The sequence below is a fragment of the Aethalodelphis obliquidens genome, unplaced genomic scaffold (genome assembly GCF_003676395.1).
Source record: "Aethalodelphis obliquidens isolate GAN/ISIS:26980383/991018 unplaced genomic scaffold, ASM367639v1 scaffold1, whole genome shotgun sequence".
In the NCBI taxonomy this organism is placed as follows: Eukaryota; Metazoa; Chordata; class Mammalia; order Artiodactyla; family Delphinidae; genus Aethalodelphis; species Aethalodelphis obliquidens.
This window is the reverse complement of record NW_020837945.1, coordinates 8,867,542-8,894,477: the sequence shown is the minus strand read 5'-3', so window position 1 is coordinate 8,894,477 and position 26,936 is coordinate 8,867,542. Positions and strand designations below refer to the sequence as shown.

The 26,936-nt window shown below is 48.5% G+C and overlaps 1 protein-coding gene across 2 annotated transcripts; it reads left to right on the top strand.

Annotated features, from left to right (window-relative positions):
* Nucleotides 1–1,167: 1,167 nt before the first annotated feature.
* Nucleotides 1,168–26,496, top strand: CHAF1B (chromatin assembly factor 1 subunit B). 2 transcript variants are annotated; one of them, XM_027100315.1, is made up of 14 exons: nucleotides 1,168–1,290; nucleotides 1,966–2,160; nucleotides 2,584–2,719; nucleotides 4,413–4,530; nucleotides 5,060–5,163; nucleotides 8,619–8,715; nucleotides 10,405–10,489; nucleotides 11,923–12,016; nucleotides 16,357–16,426; nucleotides 16,522–16,613; nucleotides 20,315–20,462; nucleotides 21,480–21,911; nucleotides 23,771–23,865; nucleotides 24,434–26,496. In XM_027100315.1, the coding sequence occupies exons 2-14, from the start codon at nucleotides 2,035–2,037 to the stop codon at nucleotides 24,523–24,525; spliced, it is 1,689 nt and encodes a 562-aa protein (XP_026956116.1). In that variant the 5' UTR covers nucleotides 1,168–1,290; nucleotides 1,966–2,034; the 3' UTR covers nucleotides 24,526–26,496. The 2 variants fall into 2 exon arrangements, with proteins under 2 accessions (XP_026956116.1, XP_026956174.1); XM_027100373.1 differs by having other exon boundaries at nucleotides 1,169–1,290; nucleotides 2,587–2,719.
* Nucleotides 26,497–26,936: the final 440 nt, after the last annotated feature.

The following is a 26,936-nucleotide window of genomic DNA, read 5'->3' as shown; positions in this document are numbered from 1 at the left end:
TAGAACCAATATATATCTTTAAAATATATAAAAAAACCCAAAATCTCAGTTTTTGTTTGCAAAAGGAGAAAGAGACCTGGTTGAATTCAGGGCCAAGATATCCAGAGAGAGAGAGGAGGGGAAATGTGAAGAGTGGGAGAGTCACCTAGGGGAGGCTGGCAAGCTGTCTTCTGCAAGGTTGCACAGGGTAGCCCTCATTTTACAAAGCCCCTTGGCCTTGAAGGCCCAGAAACCTGCTGTTAGTCAGCACAAGGAGATTGTCCATTTATCCGGGCCAATCTTATCTCAGGGAAGCTCCCAGAGTAATGTATGCAACCAGGATTCCAGTTAATTTAGAAGGAGAGTTGAAACTGCCTTTGAAACTTATGTGCATATGACCTGCTTATTCATGTCCAAAGGCTTCTGGGTCATTGACCCATCCATCCTTTCCCATTCATTGCCAGGTCCCATTGCTCCTCCTTTGTGCCTCTGTTGTCAACAGTGAGTTTCTTTACTTTCAATTCTCATTTCCCAGAGCTGCTCATCCGAAACTCTATCACTTGAAGCGCACTTTAAATGCCCCCTTCTCTTCAAACTTCCTTTGAGCCTTCAAATTCAAAATAACCTCGCACTCAGAACTGTAAGAGCACATTGTTCCTTTCACACTCCTTTTCACTTTATTTTTTAATTATAATTATTTGTGTACATGACAGGAAGCCCGAAGACTGTTTCTGTGTTTTGTTTATGTTTGAAACACCAGTGACCAAAACGGGGGCCTGATACAGGTTACAGCTGTCAAATATTCGCTGCACCAGTGAAAGACTTGGTAGTCTTGGGCGGGTCTCAAGAGTTACAGCCTCCCCACCTGTCCTACAGGACGGCTCTTCTTTTCCTTTTACCGGACTGTAAATTCTCTTGAGGGTAAGTCTGAGTCAGCTTGGCTCTCCACTGTGTATCCAGGGCTGGCACAGGGTTCCGCATATAGCAGATGCTCAGTAAATGTTTCCTAAAAGAATGAATTAACAAGGGAATAAGTGATTGAACGAATGACTCGATGGACTCCCCATTTCTTCCACCTGTGCATCTGTCCGCAGGGAATTAATAAACCCGCGGGATCCAGCCCAGATTCGCGGGACTCGCGGCGCTGGACCAGCCTCTGCGGCGGGGCGGGGCCTCCAGGGAGTCCCGCCCACGAGGAGGCGGAGAGTCTCGGGAGTCCCGCCCATGCGGAGGCGGGGCCTGCAGCGCGCGGGAAGCGGCGCGCGCGGCGGCGGGAGCTGGCGGCCGCGGGGACTGACCACGTCCCTATAGGTAAGGCTTCCCCGCGCTGGCTTCCGCGTCCCCGAGGTTTCCCGGCTGGACCTGGGGGGCGAGAGGCTCTCGCTGAGGGCCGGCCGCGAGGACCCGGGATAGCTCCTGAAAAGCGGGCGTCCGCGCGGCCGATCCCCGCCCCGGCCCCGAGCGGCCTCCTCCCAGGCAGGTCCGGTCCCGGCTTCCCGGGCCCAGCGGGAAGGGAGCTGCCTTCTCGCCTCCGACCTCGGTCCGTTCCCCGGACAGGCCCCTCCCCTGGGCGGCCTCCTCCCCCCAAAGAGCCCCCTCCCCCGCGGTCCCGGCCCCTTTCCCCGGGTAACCCCCTCCCACGCGGCCCACTCCCCCAGGCGGCCCGCCCCCAGCTCTCCGGGCTCGCCCGGCAGCCTCCACTAAGCGGGCGCGGGCGCCCAGCCAGGCCCGACCCGGTGCCTTGATTTCCTCTGCCCGGGTGTCCCATTTTGCTTTTCCGGAGGTAGCAGGAGAATAAACTGAACAGCCACGACTCAGCGAACCATTTTAGGTGAAACTTGCTAGGTGTTAACGTCAGACGTCAACAGTAACATCCTCTCCCAACGCAGCGTGCGTTTTTAACGGTTAGCAGAGTTCCTGGCTCCTACTAAGCGCTCAGTACATCGATCCTGCTATAATATTCACCTCATTACCGACGATTTTCAGCTTTCCTCTGTCTTTGGAGAAAGAACGGTCCCCGAGGAACGGTATTCTGCCCCTTGAAGACTCAGGAGGATGAAAGTCATTACTTGTGAGATCGCCTGGCATAACAAGGAGCCAGTGTACAGCCTGGACTTCCAGCACGGAGCCGCCGGGAGGATCCACAGGCTGGCCTCCGCGGGGGTGGACACCGCTGTCAGGGTAAATGGGGCCGAGGCAGAAAGGCCCAGGGAAGCACTATTGAAGCAGCATTCTCCACTCTTCTATTTATAATGAGTGTCAACAGACACACACTACTTAGTTATGTAGCCCAGAGGGCTAAATTCTCAGGGCCTTGAGTCAACAACGAAAGCAAAGGAGAGCACCTTTCTTCCGGGGGTGATGTCACCGGATGCCCATTGCTGTAGAACCCTGAGCCAGTTTCCTCCTGGGAAACAGTTTGCACAAGAAAGAGGTGGGAGGCAATGGGACTGTAGGTTTATGTTTCAGATAGGAGTTCCTTCCTCTTACATTTCAAAAGAAAGACTAAATTTTCTTTCTGAAAATCAGCGTAGTGATGTTTTCGTCGGTACAGTATGGTGCGTGCTCACTATACGTTTCTCTGAATGAATGTGTTCGTATCAGCAGATCTGGAAGGTAGAAAAAGGACCAGATGGAAAGGCCATTGTTGAATTTTTGTCCAATCTTGTTCGCCATACCAAAGCTGTCAATGTCGTGCGTTTTTCTCCAAGTGGGGAAGTTTTAGCATCAGGAGGGGATGGTGAGTATTGTACTTCAAGATTCTTCAGAAACCAGATACCCATGTGTCTCATATTGAAGAGTGAGATTTGAGCTAGACATACTTTGTTATTTTAGAGGTCGCTTGACCCTCTCAATCTGTCATTTAGATAGTTTAGTAAAATAATGTTGTGGGGAGTGTGAAGGGGTGGAGGATGCAAAGCTTAAACCGAGAAGACCTGTTTGAAAACGGCCGCTTTCCCACTTGCTCTCACTGGGCCGATTGGAGACAAGTAGGTAGGTGCTTACCATTCTAAGTCCCAAGGCAACTGGCCTGGCCTTGTTTGGCTGTCAGTTTAGCATCTGTAAGTGATCACAGTCAGTTCCATGTCTCTCTGTAATTAATGAATTAATTGGTTTAGGGAGTATAGTCTAAACAACCCTCTAAATTATGTTTCTTTGGTGGGAGTAGATTGATTCATATTTCCTCCGTGTGCTTATTTTTTTTTAAATTTATTTATTTTTTGCCTGTGCCATGCGGCATGCAGGATCTTAGCTCCCCAACCAGGGATTGAACCCGTGCTCCCTGCAGTGGAAGCGCGGAGTCCTAACCACTGGACCGCCAGGAAATTCCCTTGCTGCTTGCGCTTAAATGGCATAAAATGATACAGAAGAAGTAAATCTTTTTATCATGCTCTAAAACTAAGATAGTCTAGAAGCCAGAATAAAAAGAAAGAAGAAATCTCAGATGTTGTTTGAAGAAGGAGGGAAAGAAGCCTGGTTGAATTCAGTGCCCTGATGTCCAGTGTTTCCGTCGAGGGGGGAGGTGGGGAGTGGCAGCAGCACAGGGGGCAGTGGGGAGGCTGGCGGGCTGTCCTCTGTGAGGCCGCACAGGGCAGCCCAGGTCCTTTGGCCTCGAGGGCCCGGAAACCTGTCGTCAGTCAGTCAGCACGTGGAGAGTGCCGGTCCGTCAGGGCCAGTCTCATCTCAGCCAAGCTCCCCGGATTCCAGTTAATTTAGAGAGAGAACGTGTGTGTCCACACCACCGGCTCCTTCACTCTCCTCCTTCGGGCATTCCTCGAAGGGAAGCCACGTCTTGGTCAGAAGGTTATGTGGTGAGCGTGGCGTCAGAACGTGGGGAGCTAGAGGACTCAGACAATTGGTGACATCACGCTAAGGGATCTGACACGTCCATGGTGTTAACAGCTGACACATGCATGGGCTCACCATGTGCCGGGCATCGTGGGGTAAGTGCTTTATGCATTTGCCTCATTTGATGCTCACGATAGCTGATGAGCTAGGCACTGTTATCCTTCTCATCTTACGGGTGAGGAGACCGAGGCATCAAGATGGGAAGTGACTGGCCGTAGGTTACACAGCTAGGAATGATTTGCCAACCCTTGCGTTGGTGCCTCTGTTGTTTCCTTATTCGGCCACTTACAGGTTATGCCTGTGGATTTGTTAATGTAGTCAGTTGCTTTGCAGTAGTGTTTTGCTGGCCTGGGGACACTTCTGTTTAAGGAGACCTTGTATAGCTCTGATCTGGTATGAGTTTGATTTTGGAGTTTTTGTTCGGAAGGCAAATTTGCTTTTCCTACCCCAATTCTTAGACGTAAATCCTTGTGGCCATAGTGTCTATTGAACAACATAAATATTATTTAATACCCTAAAAATCCAGAAGTGAAGGAGCCATGCTTTGTAAAGCGTGGCTTATCTTTAACTGACTCGCTCCACAGATGCTGTCATTCTTCTGTGGAAGGTGAATGATAACAAGGAACCAGAACAGATCGCTTTTCAGGATGATGATGAGGCTCAGCTGAACAAGGAGAACTGGACTGTCGTAAAAACACTGAGGTAACCTCGGGAGGGGCCTGGGAGGGATTTATCCTTATGACCTGTTGTGGCCTCTCCCGTTGCGGAGCACAGGCTCCGGACGCACAGGCTCAGCGGCCATGGCTCATGGGCCCAGCCGCTCCGCGGCATGTGGGATCTTCCCGGACCAGGGCACGAACCCGCGTCCCCTGCATCGGCAGGCGGACTCCCAACCACTGCACCACCAGGGAAGCCCGCATTTTGACTTTTATAGCTCACTTAAAACTTTTACTTATGCAAGACAGTAATACGGGCATAGTTTAAAAGATAAAAATATGATTAAAATGGATTTTCTTAGTTTGTCTTATAAAATTTTCCTTAGTAAACTTGAATCAATTTTAAAGATACAAATATCCTTGAAGGTAGTAGTTTATAGCTATAGCTAATATAGCTCTAGTGGAAATTCCTAAAGTCCCACTGTAATGTATGGTCCCTGAGTGTGCTTTTAAATTTTTGACAATTTTTTCTCTCCTTGAGACAAGAATTGCTTTTTCTCCTCTTTGGATTCTAGGGGCCACTTAGAAGATGTGTATGATATTTGCTGGGCAACCGATGGGAATTTAATGGCTTCTGCCTCTGTGGATAACACGGCCATCATATGGGATGTCAGTAAAGGTAGCTGATATGTTTTTGTTATTATCGGGGGAAGGACTATTCTAAGTGTCTAAAAAGCCGAACCTTTAAAGGCTTCAGAGGAGTTTTTTTTAGTGAACTGGAGTAGGTGTTTGGCAGGACAGGTTAGGGATTAGCCCCACATGCCATGGATCCACTGCATTTTTAAGGGCCCAGTCAGAATGTATGAGGCTTAGCAGTGGTGTCATGAGTTGCTGGTGCCAAAGCAAGGTAGATTGCACACGCCTGGGGGTGCAGACATGACGGGGCCGGCGGGGCGGCACACGGCTGATCCCTGTCGTCCTGGAACTTAGTTAGGGTCTCGGGAAGTTAGCAAGTCATAATCAGTGAGGCATTGCATGCTCAATGTTGGGGTCGGTGGGATCAGGTTTCCATTTCGGGACATCAAGGCAAGCCAAGGACACCTCACTGCTTTGAAAGAACCTGTTCACTGGTTGAGGGGACAATAAACATGTAAGAAGTTACCGTAGGATGAAAATAGCAGTGAAATGCCAAAAGCCAGTGGTGGCTGACGCCTGACCACTTTTACCCCCTGCAGTCCTGTACTCAAGCTTGATGTCTTCTCCCAAACCTCTTCTCTTCTTCTTTATCTGCTGATTCTCCTGCAACCCAAGTGCCCAGGTCGGGAGTCAGGCAGCGGCATTGGCATCCCCTGTGGTGTCAGCACTGCATCAGCCCAGTTTTCATCCACGCTGTAGAGGCCTCTGTTCTTCGTTCTGTGCGGTCCAGCTGAAGCGTCCTCTCTCTTGCCTCATTTCCGTCATGCTCTTTCTTATCAATCCCAGACACTCGGCAATGGGGAGGACCAGTGTCACTGTCTTCTTTTTCCCAAATCTGGCCGTGTGTTGGGTAATTTCAGTGTCTGTTGACACTCCATCAGCACCCCCTGAAGCCAGTTGTAACGATCTTGAACACTGCCAGCAGGCTGGGCACTCTTGCAGGTGCTGGAGGATGCGTGAATACAATGGCTACGTCCTAGTGGGGTGTCAGACGAATACACAAACGTATGATGCCGGAAGTGATAGCGCCCTGAAGGGGTCCGGGAGTGATAGGGTGAGCTGGGAAGGCTTCTCTGAGCTTGTGGAGTTTGAACAGAGACTGGAATGAATCCGGGGAGCAAGCCGTGTGCATTATTTCATGGGAACGGCATGTGCAGAGGCCCGGCGGCCGGAGCTGCTGCTTGTGTCCCAGGAGCAGGAAATCACCGGACGGCTGGAGCAGGAGGGAGGGGGGACCTGAGGCTGGAGGATGGTGGGTCCTGGCCACAGGGTCGGGTCTCAGATTGTAACCAAGGTGTGACCACGTGCTGCTGATGGGTTTTAAGCAGTAGACTAATGTGATTTCGCTTATTTTAAAAAAAATATTTATTTATTTATTTACGTATTTATTTTGGCTGCGCCGGGTCTTAGTTGCGGCACGCGTGCGGGATCTAGTTCCCCGACTAGGGATCGAACCCGGGCCCCCTGCCTTGGGAGTGCGGAGTCTTACCCACTGGGCCACCAGGGAAGTCCCTTACTTATGTTTTAAAAAGATGTCATTGGCTGGCATGTGGCAAACTCTCCCAGGACAGCACAGCAGGTAGCGGGGTGGGGGGGAGGAGCGGTTCTGAGGAGCGTGGAAATCAAGACCACGTCCTAGGCCTCCATCGTTTTTTTTTTCTTAACGTGTAATGTGGGCAAAATTGTTTAGAGTCGGTACGTTTTTATTTATGGAAGTTCACATGCTGTGATTCCTTCTGCCCATCACCTTAGTTCCTCCAAAGTCTGTGTCATAATCTTCAAGGTGGCCCTTTAGAAAGAACGCCCGCTTGATCCACGCTTGTCCTGTCGGCCAGTCCACTGTTCTGCAGCTGGGCTTCTTTAAAGGCCTGTCACTTAAGTGCTCTGACAGTGACGTCGTAGCCAGGCGTCCTGCTCTCCTGACAAGACGCCTCCTTCAGGCCCCTCAGCACCCCTGCTTCCTGCTAGAGCCCTCAGGTCCCCTGAGCCCTCTCGATTCCTGCTCTGCCGGCCCGTCTGACCTCTTATTTTCTCTCTCCACTTTGCTCCCCAAGGGGATCATTTATGTACATAGACCCTTTTCTTTCACCCAACGGTACCAAGAAAACCCCAGCCCAGGATTGGTGCTACAATACTGACAGTCTCCTGGTCCCAGGCTGAGCACAGCTGGTCACAAACCGGCCACCCTGCATATTGGGCCGCTATAAATTCGTCCTCACCAGCCTCCGATGGGGTCCTGGGGTCCCAACCCCTTTTGCTTGTGAGGTTCGATCCCACTCCTGTTCTCCCCGGCAGCTCCCCCAAACCTCCGTAGGTCTCCTTAGCCTTCTTCTTCACCCCTGGCCACCTTAATCTCAGCAGACTCCCCTAAAGGCCTTCAAGAAGGGGAGGGGGAAGGAAAGTTAGCCTGACATTTGTGCAGTGTGTGAAGTCACCGGCAGGTCACCAGCGACTTCAGGGCCAGGGTGGGGCAGGCAAGGAGCGGGAGGGAGCCCACGGCAGAGGGTTGAGTGAGCGGTCGGGAGAGCGAGTGATGGGGTGTAGACCGCTCCCCAGAGAAGAAGGTTTGGGGTTTTGTTTTTTTTGGCCTCATCATGCGGCATGTAGGATTTTAGTTCCCCAACCAGGGATTGAACCCGCCCCTTGCAGTGGAAGTGCAGAGTCTTAACCACTGGACCGCCAGGGAATTCCCTGGGTTTTGTTTTTTTAAGACTGGCCAAGGCTTCCTAACGCCCTCCTCTTTTTATCCGGGTAATCTCTGTGTGCTGCTGGTTTTATCTTCTAAATGTTTCCCCCAAAGCCCTTTTCCCATCCCTAGTCACAATGCTCTGGTTCAGGCCCTCATCTCTCACCTGGTCTGCTGTCACCTCCTAACTAGTGACACTTTTCTGTGCTCTCTTCGACCCTCAGTTTCATCTTTACAATGCAGGTCACTTCCCAGCTCAGCGTTGCTCTGAGCCACACCATGAACCCCCAGAACCGTTTCCTGGCACACGAGGGTCTTGCACACACCAGCAGTCTCAGCTACTTGTCACTGCTCCAGTGGCCTAAACTGACTTTCACCCCGTGGATTTGCTCAGAATACCTTCTTCTCTCCTCATCGGCCCCATGTATCCTGCCTGACCTGGAGAACCAAACTCTGAGCTCACTCCTCCTCGACCTCACCCCGGCTTTGTTAGCTGCCCTCTTCTCTGCGTCGTGTCACAGTGCGCATGCTGGTGGTGGGTCTGTCCCCACCATGAGCTGTGAGCTCCCTGGGAGGAGGGGCCATGTGAAGTCATCTTTGGTCCCCAGAGCCTGACGTGGAGTTTGGTAGAGTCTAAGTTACCAACTGCTGAATTATGGAACGGCATAAAGGAACAATACTTAAATTGTAGTTTATACCATTTGTGCATTAGTGGGTTTTGGTAATGTGTGTGTTGTGTGCTTTATTCGTAGGACAAAAGATCTCAATTTTTAATGAACATAAAAGTTATGTACAAGGAGTAACCTGGGATCCTTTGGGTCAGTATGTTGCTACCCTGAGCTGTGACAGGTAAGTTAGTATTTGGCAAGTTGTTTTCATCTCTGTTTGCTTGAAATTTTCTTCAGAGGTATTTTTGTTACAGCTTAACCAATGTAAGCCACAGTCTGGCTTTGATTCTTTCATTCTTGGTTTCGTGTAAAGCATTTTGTTTTACTGCTATTCTTATAGCATAATAAGAAATTGGCAACTAATTAGGACAAGAGCCTTACATGAAGTTAGTACTTAATAAATCTTTATTGAGTGGGTGAGTGAATGCAGAAATAGCTTTGAATTAAATTTAAACTTCTTGGGCAACTTTTCAAGAAAAAGTCTTTTATAAATATGACTTAAGCAAGAAGAGATAACTAGTGGTAGGGTTGGATAGTTATTTCATTTTTTTGATTAGAGTTTACTGCTATAGTGATTTTAACAACTCCATTTAAATTAATATGAAGATAAGATATTTTGTCTTCTCTGAAAGGAGGTCTTGTTGCTGTGTTTACCGGTACATTTAAACACAATATATATATTTTTAATTAATTTATTTTATTTTTGGCTGCGTTGGGTCTCCGTTATTGCGCTTGGGCTTTCTCTAGCTACGGCTAGTGGGGGCTACTCTTCGTTGCGGTGCACGGGTTTCTCATTGCGGTGACTTCTCATGTCGCGGAGCACGGGCTCTGGGCACGCGGGCTTCAGTAGTTGTGGCACGTGGGCTCAGTAGTTGTGGTTCACGGGCTCTAGAGTGCGGGCTCAGTAGTTGTGGCACATGGGCTTAGTTGCTCCGCGGCATGTGGGATCTTCCCGGACCAGGGCTCGAACCCGTGTCCTCTGCATTGGCAGGCGGATTCTTAACCACTGCACCACCAGGGAAGCCCTAAACACAATAATTTAATTGTGTTCCTGGAACAAAAAATTAAAAAAAGAAAAAAAACCAGGGATGCCAAGCATATCACTCACCAGTCATAATAGTCCTTTATAATATTTATCCAACTACTTTTAACTATAACAAACTGAATTTCAAATGGCGCTGGAATGAAAGCACTAAGGAAGTGTTTATTTTTCATAGAATCTCCTGTAACATTCCAAATGTCATTTATTTTCTGGTATACGTGGGTTTTTCTGTTCTTTTTTTGTGTGGCCATGCCGAGTGGCTTGTGGGATCTTAGTTCCCTGACCAGGGATCGCACCTGTGCCCCCTGCAGTGGTAAGCACAGAGTCCTAACCACTGGACCGCCAGGGAAGTCCCCTGGTATATGTGTTTTATTCAGGCAGTCAGGAGTGAAACAATTTGATTAGCTCAGGGAATAATATGAACTAGCAACAACCAATTTACTTGCTGCTGCTTTCCTTACTCCTGCAAATCCCTGAGGGCGAGACCGTTCCACACAACATAAACTTCACTGCAGTCATACAGATGGCCACTAAGCCAGATGCCCAAGACCTGAAAAATAAGGCCAGGCTTACAAGTTTATGTCCATTGACAAGTTGAAACATTCAATAGAGAATGAAATTATGACGTATTTCCCCACTTAGTTAGTGATATCCTTCTGGTTGTTAATATTTGCCTCTGTCATTCAGTTAAGTGTGAAAGTCATTGGTCAGTGGTTTTGCAGGCCAAAAGTTGTTGAAGCAATCTTCAGTTCCGGTAATAGATTGTTTCTCTGTGAAACATAATTCGTTTACTAGAAGAGATAAATCAGACTTTTCTTCTTTATTTAGGATCCTGAGGGTGTACAGCACACTGAAGAAACGTGTGGCTTTTAATGTCTCAAAGATGCTGCCTGGAGTAGGGGCTGAAGGAGAGGTACAAAATGTTTTGACATTCCATCTTAGCCGTACTGTAGTTGGGACTTAGGAAGTTGTGAGCTCCTCCATCGCTCGTAGCTACACCCCTGGTTTCCAGGACCCGACACCTGAACTGCAATATGACTTCCTCTTAGACCACCAAGTCTCAGTGTGGTGGTCTGGGCTGGCCTGTACGGAGGTGGGGACGTCTGGGGGCCAGGGGAGAGGTGATGGTGGAGGACAGTGTTTCCAACCATGGCTGAACTATGAAGTCACCTGGGAAGCATGTAAAAATATGGGTGCCTGGGCCCGACCCCAAGAGCTGTGATTCACTTGGCTTGAAGCAGGCAGGGCCCTCACGGTCTGAGGTGCAGTGAGGTTCAGGAACCACTGACTAGGAAGACCACAGCACTAGGCAACAGGAAGGCAGGTGGATCCAGCACCGACGATACACCTTCTTGGCAGGTGGAGGGGGACTCTGGCCATCGGGCTGGTACTCAGGAATGGAAAGGATTCTGATTTTTGAAAGAACTGGTAAATGAAGACAGCACTCTAATCCTAGTAGGTGAAAGGGAGCAAGTTGGTTACTATAACAAAGCGGATAAACAACAAGGTCCTACTGTGTAGCACAGGGAGCTGTATTCAGTGTCTTGTGATAAGCCAGACGGGAAAGGAATATGGAGAAGAATATACACATGTATAACTGAGTCACTTTGCCGTACAGTAGGAGTTAGCACAGCATTGTAAATCAACTCTACTTCAATAAAGTTAAAAACAAACAACAACAACAAAAACCAAAGCAGAGATGAGGTGCAAATCCAGTCCTGGGACAGCACGTGAGGCAGAGTGGGCTGTGTGAGCTGGCCGGCGCTGAGAGGTCACATGGGTAGTTAGGAGGGTCATGCCTGGTTGAGGATTAAATGCTTAGCGTTCATAAAGTGTCAGCGCATGGTAGCAAAAACTGTTCCACACAGGTGTTCAAGAAATGTTGTCTGAAAAGGTGATAGGATTACTATTTTCTTTTTAAAAAGGGTTCATTCGGTTGGAGATTCTAAATATAAACACACAGATAACAAGCAAAGGGCTCCTAGTCACCTTCCTGCCTTTTCCTGGTCTCATTCCCCAGACAGACCACTGTTGACAGTGTGGTGTGTGCTCTTACAGAGGGTTATTTGTATAATAAGTATAGAACCACACAAACACGTAGACACACACACACACACACACACACACACACACACACACGCAGCTTTCCTTAACAAAAATGGGAGATCAGTTCACGAGTGATTCCCCTTGCAGACTTGTGTAATTATTTGATATGTAATTTATTTCAGTTTCATTTATTATTATGTCAGTAAGAAATGACAACGTGTAGAGAAAAAAATAGGAATTGGTAAGCCTTTATTGTGAATGCGAAGGTTTGGAATAACGTTTAGACTCTGTATGCTGCAGGCGAGAAGTTACCGGATGTTCCACGACGACAGCATGAAATCATTCTTTCGTAGACTTAGTTTCACTCCTGATGGATCTTTGCTCCTCACGCCAGGTGTGTTTAACAAAGCTTTTGATGTAAGGGCATGAGAGCAGCGGTGGTGGTGTCTGTGCTCCTGATTTTGTGACGCTCTTTGCAGCTCAGGGAATTCTGATGAAAGCAGTGGTCCCCAACTTGTCCGCACATTGAAACCTCCAGGGAGCTTCAAAAAGTGCTGGTACCTGGGTCCCACTCCCAGAGATTGTGTTTTAATTGGTATGGAGTGTGTGGTCTGGGTTTTGGAATTTTAAAAAGACTTCTAGTGATTTTAATGTACAGACAAGTTTGGGAGCTACTAGACTAGAGTGATAAACATACTCCCTGAGGCAAATTCAACTTAAAAAAAATTTTAATGAGTGCCTTTTCCCTAGACATGTATGTGGAGGTCATCGTTCTAAAACTAATGATAAAGTGCCTTTATCATTTTTATTCTTAATGAAGCAGCCTGTTGTGACAGGGTCTAGGCACAGACAAGTCTGGTTGGAATAACTTGTGGGAGTGTAGTGGTCAAGTCTGACAGGTCAGCAGAATCAGCAAGGACACGTCAGGGTCATTTTCAGCAGGAGGGTGAGAGATTGAGTCCAGCAGGATTATCCAGGGCAGTGCTGTTGCCAACATGGTCTCAGAGGAGACCGTCCCCTGCTCTCCATGGCTCAGATACCATCCTGTGTATGATACGATGACATGACCCGGGGCTGGGCCAAACGGGAGGGCACAGGTCAGGTTTGCCACTAAGTGTCCCAGCCAGGCTGGGCAGAGGAGACCCCAAGAGTGTGTGAATCATACACACATGTGTGGGTTGGGCTGTAAAAGGACATTGGGGAACACGTGGGAATGACATTGGCCTGGGCGGGGGGGGTCCCAGGACCAAGAATAAGTAGTTCCTTAAGTATATTGAAAGTTGTTTACTAAACTCAGTAGCAGGTCCTTTCCTAAATGGCAGCTCCAAAAATATTTTCATTTAAAATCGGGTACCAGATGGGTTATCTGCTGCCACCATTATTATTCTTAGTGGTGTTAATAAATGCAGGAAATGAAAATACAGAGATTGGAAGAAATAAAACTTTGTGATAGGTTTGTGTTTCTAGAAAATCCAAGAGATTTAAAAAATACTCTCAGAATAAAAAAAAGAATTTGATAAGGTGGATAGATATTATAAAGTACATAAAATCTGTATCTGCTACAGTAGAATAAGTACTTAGAAATGTGAAAAGGATAATTGTTCCATTCGTAACAGTGCAAAACGCAGAAGACATGGAAATGCATAGGAAAAAATTTAATAAGGCATAGAGCCTTTATGAAGAAGACTAGAAGGTCTTATTGATGGTTATAAAACAAGTTCTGAACAAATAGAGAGATTTCGTGTTCTAAAAATTAACATGATAATTGATTTCCAATTAGGATCCCATTTAAGGTTTTTTTTGTTGTTTCGGTTTTTTGGTTTTTTAATTGGATGACATCTCGGATTTGTTTAGGAGAGTAAATGCAAGGAATAGTAAAAAAGTATGAAAGATAAGAATAATACTTGAGCAGGCATTTTCCTGTCTAAATGTCAGAGATTCTGTAGTGCTATTGTTATCAAATCAGTATGGTATTGGTATAGGAATAAACATACAGCTTAGTGGATCAGAACAGAGAATCCAGAAATAGATTCTGGGATAAAAGGGAATTTAATAGGTGACCTGAGTGGTATTTCAGTGGGAAGAATGGATTATTGAGTGAATGGTTCTGGAGTGTCCAGCTGTCTGGAAAAAAATTAGATTGGACTCTTAGCTTATCAGATGGATAAGGTGGGCTTCCTTGGTGGCTCAGTGGTTAAGAATCCACCTGCCAATGCAGAGGACACGGGTTTGAGCCCTGGTCCGGGAAGATCCCACATGCCGTGGACCAACTAAGCCTGTGCACCACAACTACTGAGCCTGCACTCTAGAGCCCGCGAGCCACAACTACTGAGCCCGCGTGCCACAACTACTGAAGCCCACACACCTAGAGCCCGTGCTCCACAACAAGAGAAGCCACTGCAATAAGAAGCCCGCACACCACAGTGAAGAGTAGCCCTCGCTCACCACAACTAGAGAAAGCCCACGTGCAGGAACAAAGACCCAGTGCAGCCAAAAATAAATAAATAAAATAAATATATTTTAAAAATAAATAAATAAAATAAACTGCAGGTGAATTCAATACTTAAAAATGGTAAAAATGTAAAACTCTTGCAAGAAAATCTAGGAGGACATTCTAGGACTGGGGAAGACCAAACTAGGACTGGGGAAGACCAAACTAAGACTGGAAACCCAGCAGCTCTTAAATGATAGACCTACTTTGCTGTATTTGAATGTAGAGCTTTTGTATGGCAAAAGACGCAGTAAGCAAAATCAGTAGTCGTATGATGGGACTGGAAAATAATGGTTATGGTACAGAAAAGAGAGCGCTGACAGACATCATATACAATGGCTCTTCCAAATTGGCAAGAAGAACAAAAAGACAAAAGGAGAAAAACCCAAAAGAGAAAAACGAGAGAAAGGTACAACAAGGCGGCTCATAGAAGAGCAAATCTGGTGCAAAACTGGCACACACGGGGAGGTGTTCGGAAACCCGACAGTCAAGGCAACGCAGGTTAATGAGACATCAGTAGGTATCCCTTTATTCATTTCAGGCTGGAAAAAAGTGAAAATATCTGTCGCTGATGGGCATGTGTATGGCTGTTGCTGGAGAGAGTGTGGATTGTTAGGGCCTTTTGGGAAGGCAGTCTGGTAACCGTTTAATGCATGTACTCTTCAGCCAATCCGCCCCTTGTCTGACATTCACTTCCTTAAGAAATGAAAACAGTACATAAGAGTGTATGTCCAAGGATGTTTATTGCAAGCATAGCTTTTTTTTTAATGACACTTTTCTCTTTTTTAAAATTAATTATTTTATTTATTTATTTATTTTTGGCTGTGTTGGGTCTTTGTTGCTGCACACAGGCTTTCTGTAGCTGTGGCGAGCAGGGGCTACTCTTCGCTGTGGTGCGCGGGCCTCTCATTGCAGTGGCCTCTCCTGTTGCGGAGCACGGGCTCTAGGTGCGCAGGCTTCAGTAGTTGTGGCGCGTGGGCTCAGCAGCCGTGGCTCGCGGGCTCTAGAGTGCAGGCTCCGTAGTTGTGGTGCACGGGCTTAGTTGCTCCACAGCATGTGGGATCTTCCTGGACCAGGGCTCAAACCCGTGTCCACTGCATTGGCAGGCAGATTCCTAACCACTGTGCCACCAGGGAAGTCCAAGCATGGCTCTTAGTTGTAAAAAAACAAAAACAAAACAATACTCGTTAACAGAGAATGGGTGAATAAATTACGGTATTTTCAGACCAGTGCATAGTAGGTAGCTACTGAAGAAAGGATGCATTAGTGTCACACAGGTTAACTGTCATGAGTAATTGACTGAGAAAAGCAAAATGAGCAAAAGTATAAATAATACCCCATTTTGTAAAATAGATTTAAAAAACCCACCATATGAATATACAAGCGATTGAGTTATAACTGGTTGGAACAATTATGTGAGCATGGGGGAAATACAGAATGACCTGATGGTTTGTTAAAATGGATTACTTGGGGATGGAAGGATGGGGTGAGATGGGAAGAGAGTAGAAAGACTACTGGCTGTGTCTGCTGCCCCCCCCAGCGGGTATGAAATGGTCACATGGAAGATTACATGTGTGTGTGTGTGTGTGTGTGTGTGTGTGTGTGTGTGTGTGTGTGTCAGGAAATGTTAACGTAAAACAGGGAGATGTTCCCAAGAGCAACTGTGTGTGACGGTCATTCTCCAACAGGATCTGACCTGGTTTTGAGTACAGCCTGAGGTGAGTGTAGAAGGGCTCTCAGATGTGGGCTGCTCCCCAGGGCAAAGGCAGCTTCTGCAGGGGCTGGAGATGTCAGCAGAGGGCTGGTCTCCTGGCAGCCTTTGGGCTCCATCAGGCTGAGGGGAAAAGGCCTGAGTCTCAGGTTTTGGGTGGCAACTGAGGTCAATCCAGGGCACAGAGAGCCGGGGGTCTGATCATAGCACTTCACTAGCAGGAATTGGCTGGATTCGCAGGCAAAGGTCTGCTGTGGTCAGGGCTCCCTGCTTTATGTTCTTCCCACCCAGGCCTGGAAGGGGCTCTGGGGCAGCTGAGCCCCTTGGGGAGGTGGCAGGTGGGTAGAACTGGAGTAAAGGGCTGAGCCCAGGCAGGGACAGGGTGTTTGCATTTGTCCTCAGTCACAGAAACATTGTCCAGGTAATAATGTTCCGGGGAGAATCTTTTACAAACCAGAACTGATGCTTATGTGTCTTTGCTAATGAACAGTTTAATAACACATGGCCTTGCCTTCCTCTACTGCTTCCCCAGCTGGATGTGTGGAATCGGGTGAAAACGTAACAAATACAACTTATGTTTTCTCCAGGAAAAATCTTAAAAGGTATGCAATTGAAGAAATATTTGAAATGTTTACCCTTTCTTTTTGCTTTTGTTGAGTGACGGTGCTTTTTTGCAAAACCGCGATTCATCTTGCAGGCCTATCGCCCATCTTCCGTGTCCTGGGAAGGCGACGCTCGCTGTCCGCTGCTGCCCCGTCTACTTTGAGCTGAGGCCAGTGGTGGAAGCAGGTACCTTAGAGCCACAGGGGTGTGTCACGTTCTCTGAGGCAGGTCACCAGGGTGGGTGGGGAGAGGTGAGTATGTGGGTTGGTTCAGTTTGGTCAGTCTTGAGAGCAAAGACTGATGTTATCAAAATACATGTCAGATTTTGCGTCGTCTAGAATACACTTTCTTTGCTGCAAGCAACTTTAAAGGGCTAAAAATACTAGCTTTGTTTCTCCACTGAAGGAGGTTGAATGTCATTTATTATTGATTTCCTATGCAGTGAAAATTATGGAAAAATTACATGAATTGGATTTTTGTTTCACTGTTTTTCCACCTCCGGCTGCTTTTAAGATTTTTCTCTTTATCAGTTGGCTTTCAGCAACCTGATTACGGTGTGCCTGCTGCCGTTTTCTTTATGTTTCTTGTGCTTGGGGTTCATTGAACTTCTTAGATTTACGAGTTTATAGTTTTCATCAAATTTGGAGCACTTGGCCAGTTATTTCTTCAGATACTTTTTCTGTCATCCCCCCTCTCTCTCCTCTTCTTCAGGGGCTCCAGCTACACAGGTATTAGACGGTTTGAAGTTACCCGTGGCTTACTGATGCTCTGTTACGTGTTTCTTTCCTCTCTGGATAGTTCCTACAGCTTGTTTTGAGTTCACTGCTCTTCCGTGTCACCTGCTCCTGGTGCCAGCCAGTGTATTTTCTCTCTGTGACGGTGTAGTCTAGAACTTCTAGAGTTCAGCTTGGGTCTTCCTCACGTACCTCTGCCTTACACCTTCCCTCTTGCCTCTTGAACACGTGGAATACACTTGTTACAATAACTCTTTTAATGGCTTTGTGTACAAAGGATTGGTTTTGATGGATTTTTTCTTCCTCATTATGGGTCATATTTTTCTGCTTCTTGGAATGCCTGATAATTTTTAAAAAATTAATTAATTTATTTATTTTTGGCTGCATTGGGTCTTCGTTGCTGCGCGCGGGCTTTCTCTAGTTGCATTGAGTGGGGGCTACTCTTCGTTGCTGTTCGCGGGCTTCTCATTGCGGTGACTTCTCTTTTTGCGGGGCACGGGGTCTAGGCGCGTGGGCTTCAGTAGTTGTGGCTCGTGGGCTCTAGAGCGCAGGCTCAGTAGCTGTGGCGCACGGGCTTAGTTGCTCCACGGCATGTGGAATCTTCCCGGAACGGGGATCGAACCCGTGTCCCCTGCATTGGCAGGCGGATTCCTAAGCACTGCGCCACCAGGGAAGTCCATCTGATAATTTTTTATTAGACATTGTGGATTTTACCTTAGTGGATGCCGGATATATTTTCATCCTTATAAATATCCTTGAGCTTTATTCTGGGATGCAGTGAGGTTGCTTGGAAACACTTTGCGTCTTAGGGGTCTTGCTGTTAGGCTTTGTCAGGTGGGATCACAGGGGCATTTAGTCTAGGGCTAATCTCTTCACTACAGAGGCAGAGCCGCCTGGATGCTCTAATTGATGCCCATGAAGTGGGCGGTTTTCCACTCTCGCTGGTGGGAACATGTGCTGTTACTAGCCTTGTGTGAGCTTCAGGGGTGGCTCTTTTATTAAAAAAAATTAATTACCTAATTTTATTGAAGTATAGTTGATTTACAGTGTCATGTTAATTACTGCTGTACAGCAAAGTGATTCAGTTATACATATATACATTCTTTTTTAATATTCTTTTCTGTTATGGTTTATCATAGGATATTGAACATAGTTCTCTGTGCTATACGTAGGACCTTGTTGTTTATCCATTCCACATACAATAGCTTCCATCTGCTAAATCCAGTCTCCCACTCCATCCCTCCCCGACCCCCTCCCCATTGGGAACCACCAGTCTGTTCTCTATGTCCGTGATTCTGTATCTGTTTCACTGATAGGTTCATTTGTGTCATATTTTAGATTCCACATATAAGTGATATCATATGGTATTTGTCTTTCTCTTTCTGACTTCACTTAGTGTGATAATCTCTAGTTGCATCCATGTTGCTGCAAATGACATTATTTTGTTCTTTTTTATGGTTCAGTAGTATTCCATTGTGTGTGTGTGTGTGTGTGTGTGGCACATCTTCTTTATCCATTCACCTGTCAGTGGACATGTAGATTGTTTCCATGTCTTGGCTATTGTGAATAGTGCTGCTATGAACATAGGGGTGCATGCATCTTTTTGAATTATAGTTTTGTCTGGGTATATGCCCAGGAGTGGGATTGCTGGATCATATGGTAGTTCTATTTTTAGTTTTTTGAGGAACCTCCATACTGTTTTCCGTAGTGGCTGTACCAACTTACATTCCCACCAACAGTGTAGGAGGGTTCTCTTTTCTCCACACCCTCTCCAGCATTTATTGTTTGTAGATTTTTTGATGATGGCCATTCTGACTGGTGTGAGGTGGTACCTCATTGTAGTGTTGATTTGCATTTCTCTAATAATTAGCGATGTTGAGCATCTTTTCATGTGCCTGTTGGCCATTTGTATGTCTTCTCTGGAGAAATGTCTGTTAGGTCTTCTGCCCATTTTTGGATAGGGTTGGTTGGTTTTTTTTGTTGTTGAGTTGTTATGAGCTGTTTATATATTTTGGAAATTAAGCCCTTGTTGGTCACATCATTTACAAATATTTTCTCCCATGTAGATAGTCTTTTCATTTTGCTTATGGTTTCCTTAGGGACGGCTCTCTCTTTCCCGTGGCCCTCGCTCCGGCCCTGGCTAGTTTTCCCGCATGCGGCACTGGTCAGCACTCAGCTGAAGGCTCGAGGCCCCTGGGGCTCTGGCTCTGCCCCTCCACCCGCACGCTCCAGTCGCCTGGGCCTCCTGGCCTCCCAGCTCAGGGCATCTGCCAGGCGCCGCCTGCGTTCCCTCCACCTCTGCTGGGCCTGGAAACTCCAGGCAGTAAACGGAGGTGATCGTAGGGCTCACCTCTCTCGCTTCCTGTCTCTGAGGGATTGCTGTTCTTCATGGCCTAATGGACAGTGTCTTAAAAAAAACCCGTTTCAGTATTTTGCCTGGTATTTTAATTGTTTCAGGTGAAGGGTCAGTCAGGTCTCTGTTACTACATGGCCGGACGCAGAAGCTGTTTTTAAGTTTCTAATCCTTTATGTGAATGACTATGATTAACTTGACAGCATTAAAACATCACTTCATGAGATGCTTCAACGTGACCCTGATGTTTCCTTAGCAGGCGGTGACCCCTCAGGGTGACTTGCCTCATTCACACAACTTTTTCTTCTCTTCTTTTTTTTTAAATTTTATTTTATTTTATTTTATTTTTTTGCACTACGCGGGCCTCTCACTGCTGTGGCCTCTCCCGTTGCGGAGCGCAGGCTCCGGACGCGCAGGCTCAGCGGCCATGGCTCACGGGCCCAGCCGCTCTGCGGCACGTGGGATCTTCCCGGACCGGGGCATGAACCCGTGTCCCCTGCATCGGCAGGTGGACTCTCAACCACTGCGCCACCAGGGAAGCCCTCTTCTCTTCCTTTTGAACCGCAGGTTCTCATGAGTGTTGAATCATAACACAGTGTCCTCATTGGTTCCTGCATGGGTCTCCTTAATTCTTATATTCCTATATAAAATAATACAAAAACTGAATTCTTCCATAAAGCATTTAGTAAAGTTACATCACTTACGTCCCTGGGGAGAGGGCTTTTGGGGAAAATTTGTTTTCTTTGGGAACTTTGCTTTTGCTTGTTTGACTTTCTGTTCCTGATTTCGCCTGTCACCAGAGCCAGGTGTGGAGCTGGTGAGCCTGCCCTACCGCTTGGTGTTTGCTGTGGCTTCTGAAGACTCTGTGCTTTTGTACGACACCCAGCAGCTGTTCCCGTTTGGTTACGTGTCTAACATACATTACCACACCCTGAGTGATATTTCCTGGTGAGTGGATGGGGGAGACAGTGTACATTCCCCTGGAGTTGCCCCTCAGGTCAGGGAGCATTTCATCCTACAGTTGGCTTTTTTGGCCCTTATTTACCAGTTTTTTTAAAGGAATCAATGTAAAAAGGAAAGCTGTTTCTAACTTGCTAAAGTACTGCTTCCTGTTGTGACTGCAGTGGGTGTTGATGCCGTGCAGACTGTGATGTGGTTCATCTATTTCTCATAAACCAAGGGGAGGCCCGGGGTCCCTGGTGTTGTGGGGACTCGCCAGGCCCTCTGGGAGGAAGCCCACGCATGCGGGCCCCTGCTGCGCAGACAAGGAGGGGCCCCAGAACTGTGCCCGTCCTGAGGGGTCACTTTGCCCTCGCCTTTCTGCCTGGGGTTCTCAGCACCCCTGGGCTCCCAGTTCTGTCTCCACTGTGTGCTCGGGCCCAGGCTGGGCCTGGCCACCTACCATCTAGTTCTTGCTCTTTATCACTCTTTATCTTCTTTTCATCTTCTTTTTATTTATTTATTTATTAAAAAAATTTTTTTTGCGGTACGCGGGCCTCTCACTGTTGTGGCCTCTCCCGCCGCGGAGCACAGGCTCCGGACATGCAGGCTCAGCGGCCATGGCCCATGGGCCCAGCCGCTCCGCGGCATGTGGGATCTTCCCGGACCGGGGCATGAACCTGTGTCCCCTGCATCGGCAGGCGGACTCTCAACCACTGCGCCACCAGGGAAGCCCTCATCTTCTTTTTATCTTGGAGGGGAAAAAAAAGAAAAAAAAAAAGATCATCTCACCTTTATTCTGGTGAATTTGATGACGAAGCAGGGGTGGGTTGGGAGGGAAAGGGTGTGAGGGAGGAGCCCGCACAGATCCTTTCTCAGCCGTGTTTTTCCCTTGATGGCTTTGCCTTCAGACAAAGCTTGTGAGTTTGCTTGAACTTCCATTTCCTAACCAGTGATGAGGGTGCTAAGAGTGGCCTGTAGACTTCGGTAAAGTTTTTCGCTTTCTATTCTGTTTCGGGAACGCAGGTCCAGCGACGGGGCCTTCCTGGCCATCTCTTCCACGGATGGTTACTGTTCCTTCGTGACGTTCGAGAAGGATGAGCTCGGAATTCGCTTGAAAGAGAAGCCAGTTGTGTGTGTGAGAACGCCCGATACAGCGAAGAAAACCAAGAGTCAGACACACCCAGGGTCTTCGCCAGGACCCAGGCTGGGAGAGGGAACCCCCAGCAGCAGAGTCCGGGACCCCAGCAGCCCCTCTGCAACGCCCCCTCAGGCGAAACAGTCTCCGGCCCCCACGGCGGCCAAGGACACCCCTGTGACCGCTCCCGGTGCCAGAGGCTTCCTGGCAGGGCCCTCAGAGGAGAAGACCCTGCAGCCCGGCAGTCAGAATGTGAAAGCCCACGCATCCCGGAGGGTCACTCTGAACACGCTGCAGGCCTGGAGCAAGTCAACACCCCGGTGAGAGCTGTGATGGGAACAGAAACTGCCTTGCCTTGTCAAAAGACAGGATAAGCCGAAAGCCCCTCGCATAGGTGAAATCCCACACAGCTGCCAGAGAGATGTTTCCTAACGTCAGACCTGAGAGTGCCGCTTCCTTGCTTACAGACCTCTGTTGGCTCCATTCCCTCCCCGTCGGGTGAGGTCCCGGCTCTTCGCCTGGCCCGTCACCAGCTCTGTGGCAGCCTGCCATCCAGCACGGTGACCCCTCACTCTCCTTCGTCCCGCGTGCTCTGAACGTCAGGTCCCCAGGGCACGCTCTGCCTTTGGAGGCCTCTGTGCCTCCACCCTCTGGGGACGCCCTGGATACCTGCTCCGCTGGGTGACACTAGAGTCCTCCCAGAAGACCCATTTGGATGTCCCTTCAGCCCTTTTCTGTGTCACAACACGTCGCATTCGATAGCAGGTGTTTGATTTATGCTTCTGTTTCCCTAGTTAGAGTACAGGCCCCCCAGGGCAGGAAGCGTGTCCCCGTTCTTTACCCGTGTTCTCCTGCCCAGACGGTAACAGGCACTTACAATAGGTAGGGAGTCAAAGGAGCACCTCCTCCACGGGGTTTTGGCGTGTCCAGCAGACTGGCTCATGGTGAGCGGCACCTCGGGTCTGAATAGCCTCCAGGTGGCGCTGCTGTTGTTTTCTCCCCTGTTCATGCCCGTCTGGCTGGTGAATGTGCCCGAGCTCACGGCTGGCACTGCAGAGCGGACAGAACTGCCCAGCATGGCCCCTGTTGTCAGGCAGCAGCTGGCCTCCAGGCTTCCTTCCCTGGACACCTGTGATCCTGCACACAGCCTTCTCCCCGGCCCACCGCCCAACACTGAGAGGCAGCCTGGGGAAGGGGCCGGGGGGGGGGCGCGGGGGGGATGAGGGGAGCACTGCACGCCTCCCACACGCTCTGCCACGTTCACGCGACTTCATTGGCGGATCCATAATGTGGTTTAGGTGTAATGCTGGGCTCTTTCTATATCTCTTCCTACAGACTAGCAATGTTTTTTTGAAAATTAATTTATTTATTTTTGGCTGCGTTGGGTCTTTGTTGCTGCATGCGGGCTTTCTCTAGTTGCGGCGAGCGGGGGCAGCTCTTCGTTGCGGTGCGCGGGCTTCTCATTGTGGTGGCTTCTCTTGTTGCGGAGCACGGGCTCTAGGCACTCGGGCTCAGTAGCTGTGGCTCGTGGGCTCTAGATTGCAGGCTCAGTAGTTGTGGAGCACGGGCTTAGTTGCTCCGCGGCATGTGGGATCTTCCTGGACCAGGGATTGAACCTGTGTCGACTGCATTGGCAGGCGGATTCTTAACCACTGTGCTACCACGGAAGTCCCTAGCAATGTTTTTAAAATTTATTTTTAAGTGGGGGAAGGGAGTGGGAAAGTGTTCTTTGAAACATTTTCGGTATTAAAGTTTTTCCCCTCTTAATTTCTTACGAGCTTCTTGCAGTTATAATTTTAAAAAAAAATAGTTGTTGAGAATTAAGACTGTGGATTTTAAAAAAGAACCATCTATATTTTGGAGCTTTCCATACTGGAAGCCATGTCTGATAGGCTTATGTAGGAAACATCTAGCAGAGTGTTTAGCATGTCATTGGTAGTTCAGAAAACACGGGTTTTGAAACTTAGATGACTGGTTACGGTTTAAGCTGACTCTTATTTATGTGATGGTTTAACTTAATACATGATCCTTAGTTACTAAGCAAGGGGGCATATTGACATTATATTTAATGCCTTGCATGATATGAGCTGAAAGTTTTACATGTTGCCTTTGACATTTGGTATTGTATGCAAACCATTCCGATGATACTAATGGCCTTTTACTTCTTTTTTTAATCAAGGAGAATAAACTTAATACCCTTAAAGACAGATACTCCACTGAATTCTATACCAACCAGCATAATTTCCAGCCCTTCCACAGAAGAAATTCAATCAGGTAAGTGATACTCTTACTGGTTTAGTATAATTAAAAATAGAATACCATCTCTTTTGGAAATGAGCACCACCTAACTTGAAGTAGTTCTGAGAAAGCAAGGATGCATCTCACCAGGCCTGTCGTTTAAACCCACTGATTGCGTGTGTATTCTCATCCAGGAGCCCACCCTCCCGCCAAGGTGCTCCCTGCTAGGCAGACGGTGGATTTGGGAGATGGGTAGAGCCGGGCTGGTTCTCAGCCTCGGCAGTGTTGGCATCTGGGCAGGTCATTCCTCGCTCTGGGGCTGCGCTGTGGGTGCAGGATGATTAGCAGTGCCCCTGGGTGCTGGCACCCATCCCCTGCCCCGACTTGTGACGCTCTAAAATGTCATCAGACACTGCCCACTGTCCCTCGAGAGGCACAGTCGCCCCGGGTTGAGAACCACTGGGGTAGACCTTCTCCTTAGATCCATAGAGGACCTGGCCAGGCAGTTCGGTTCCTTGTCTGCGCATGAAATTCAGTTTGTAAACGTCAGCTCTTAACTTAAAGACGTCTTCACTCACTTGTCCACCCTGTGCTTACATCTTAGAGATGCCTGGAGACCTTCAGGTCAGTCCCCCGGAGCTTAAGCGGCCGAGACTCAGTGAGCACAGAGAAGGTCCCCAAGGTCTGGACCCCTGATGAGACCTGTCATGTGCCTGAAGGCTGCTAGGTCTAGGGACCCCCGTGTGCCCAGAGAGGGGCGAGATCAAACACACCTGAGACCAGTGGAATCAGACGGAGCCTGACGGACACTGGAAAATGGATTTCTGTAACACAAGAGACGCGTGGACCGATTTTCTCCAGAAATATGTTGGCTGTTGTATTTAGCACATTTTTACCTCAGATATGTGAACATTTTAATAGCCTAGATTCTCTTTTTGATGAGTTTCTGAGACTGGAACAGTTCAATGTTACCTAGTGTGAAAATCAGTAAATCCCCCCCCGGAATACTTGTGTGAAAGTACAGACACTTTATGGGTGGACTCCTTCCACAGCTAGAACTAGAGAAGGTGGTTCGAGAAAGTTTATTCTGTTGAATTTTAGAGTGTTTGATTATTAGATCACTTTAGCTTCTAAATAGTTGATTAACTTTTGGAAGTTTGTTATGTTTGCTTTCTGATTTTACAGGTGGTAATGCACATTCTAGAAAGTTAGTAAAGAGTGAAGTAGAAAAAACGCGTTGGAGGTGGAAATCACCCATCGCACCACCGGAGGGAACCCTTGTTACTGTTTCGGCATATTTCCTTAAAATTTCTGTTTTTATTAATGTTATTTTATTTTGGGGAGGGGGGGAGAGTTGAGATTTTACTTAAGATACAGTTTGGTATCCAAATAGGTTAACTTCTTAGACTGATTTTTCAAAGCAAAAAAAGTACCTTTCCTTAGCAGTCTGTGCCTCTGCTCTCGGTCCCTGGGATGCTGGCATGGTCCTTTCCCTCTTGGGAGCAGACCGGACTCATGGGCTGAGACGTATGACGTGCTGTCGCTGCAGGAGGCCTCCCACGTTTGGAGTCTCCTCTTAGCGCAGGAGACTCTGGTGATGTGACCAACAGGTGGTGATGGGTGGAGCCCTAGAAGCTGGTGCGGCTGCTTCACGTTGAGGAGTTTACAGATGATTTCATGGCCCTCGATGCTGTTCCTCTGGCACGATGAACACGGTGAGTCCCGCAGGTGAGGCTACACCCAGGACCCCTTCCCTGTCTGAACCAAATCAGAGGGCAAGTTTGGGACCCGCAGGTCCAGGCTCTGGCAGGGAGCCGCTGACGATGGAAGAACACACTCTTGTCAGCTCAGGTCAGCAGCAAAGAAGAGAGCTGGAAAGGAGCGTCAGCTTGTTGCTAATCCACAACCCAGTTAACCAGAAAAAGAGACTGCCTCTCTCTCCACGGGAAAGTGGCAAGTGGGGTGATTTACCACGTGGAGAGCTGGGAGGTGAATCCACGCAGAGTTGTAATAGTGCAGGTGTGGGTCATGTTCATCATGAAGACATTTAAAAATGTCAAGTAGCAGCTGTTTTGACCAGTGGTTCTCAACCTTGAAGTCCCCCAAAGACCTGCCGGACATCAACACCCAGGTCCTGCCCTCCTTGGTCTGGGGCCCAGTCTGAACATCGGGATTCTTTAAGGCTCCTCTGGTGATTTGAGGCACAGCCAGGATTGGGAAATCATGAGAGGAAAGCTTTCCCCAGAGATGGCGTCTGCTGGTGATAAATGCACTTGCACCAGAAGCTTTTTCAGGCTACTTCTCTGGTTCATCACCGATTGACAGCAAAGCCTCTCTACCCGGGCTGCCAAACTGAAGGGATAATATGTGAGATGCTGTCAGCTCTTCAGAGGAAAAAGGTCTTTTTACATTGCCTGCGGCTGGAGCACGGTGTGTTTTGTAGGGGTTGATCCCCGTGCAAACAGGAGTCGTCATGGGTCCCTTGTCCCTGTGAACCGGCTGGCTCTCCGGCCACCCCCAGTGGAGGGGCGACGGGAATGGGTGGGAGGGGGCCGGCGCCCCTTCAGCGGAAGTGCACGTTGATAGGCACCATTGCCTGTTTGTCAGCTGTCTCCTCGACTGTAAATTACAGACTCGGCAATAAAAGCCCAGGCGGTGTCACCTCCCGGTCCTCGTCTAAGGCCACCTGCTTCCATCTGGGTAGTGACTGGGGGAGGGAAGCCTTCTGCGACAGGAGCCTCGCCCGCCCCGCCGGATGGGCAGTATGCCCGCTCAGGGCCATCCTGCATCTGTAGTTGGGTGGGGCTCGTGTCTGAATCCTGCTGCCAGGTGAGGAGACGCGGAAGGGCTCGGGGAGAACTTGATGGGGTCCGGCAGCTAGGGAGGGCCGCCCTGCCCTGGCCTGCGCACTGGCGAGTGGAGAGCTGGCAGGGCCGCCGGCGGCAGACGTGAAGGCTCGTCACAGGCCAGGCTGCAGCCGTGGGCAGAGGGGCGTCCCCAAGCAGGCTGTCCACCAGGGCAAGGGCCCCCCGGTGGAGAGAGGCAGAAGGGCCAGCAGGAGGGTGAGTCGCAGCCAGTCCTTGGGCCCGTTTTTTGTCCCCTGCAGC

What these genes read in the sequence shown, in the direction of transcription:
- CHAF1B (XM_027100315.1), top strand. Translation starts at nt 2,035, where the DNA reads ATGAAAGTCATTACTTGTGAGATCGCCTGGCATAACAAGGAGCCAGTG. An exon ending in GGGTGGACACCGCTGTCAGG is followed by an intron (nt 2,161 to 2,583) that starts GTAAATGGGGCC and finishes TGTTCGTATCAG; the next exon opens with CAGATCTGGAAGGTAGAAAA. An exon ending in TCCAGGAAAAATCTTAAAAG is followed by an intron (nt 16,427 to 16,521) that starts GTATGCAATTGA and finishes TTCATCTTGCAG; the next exon opens with GCCTATCGCCCATCTTCCGT.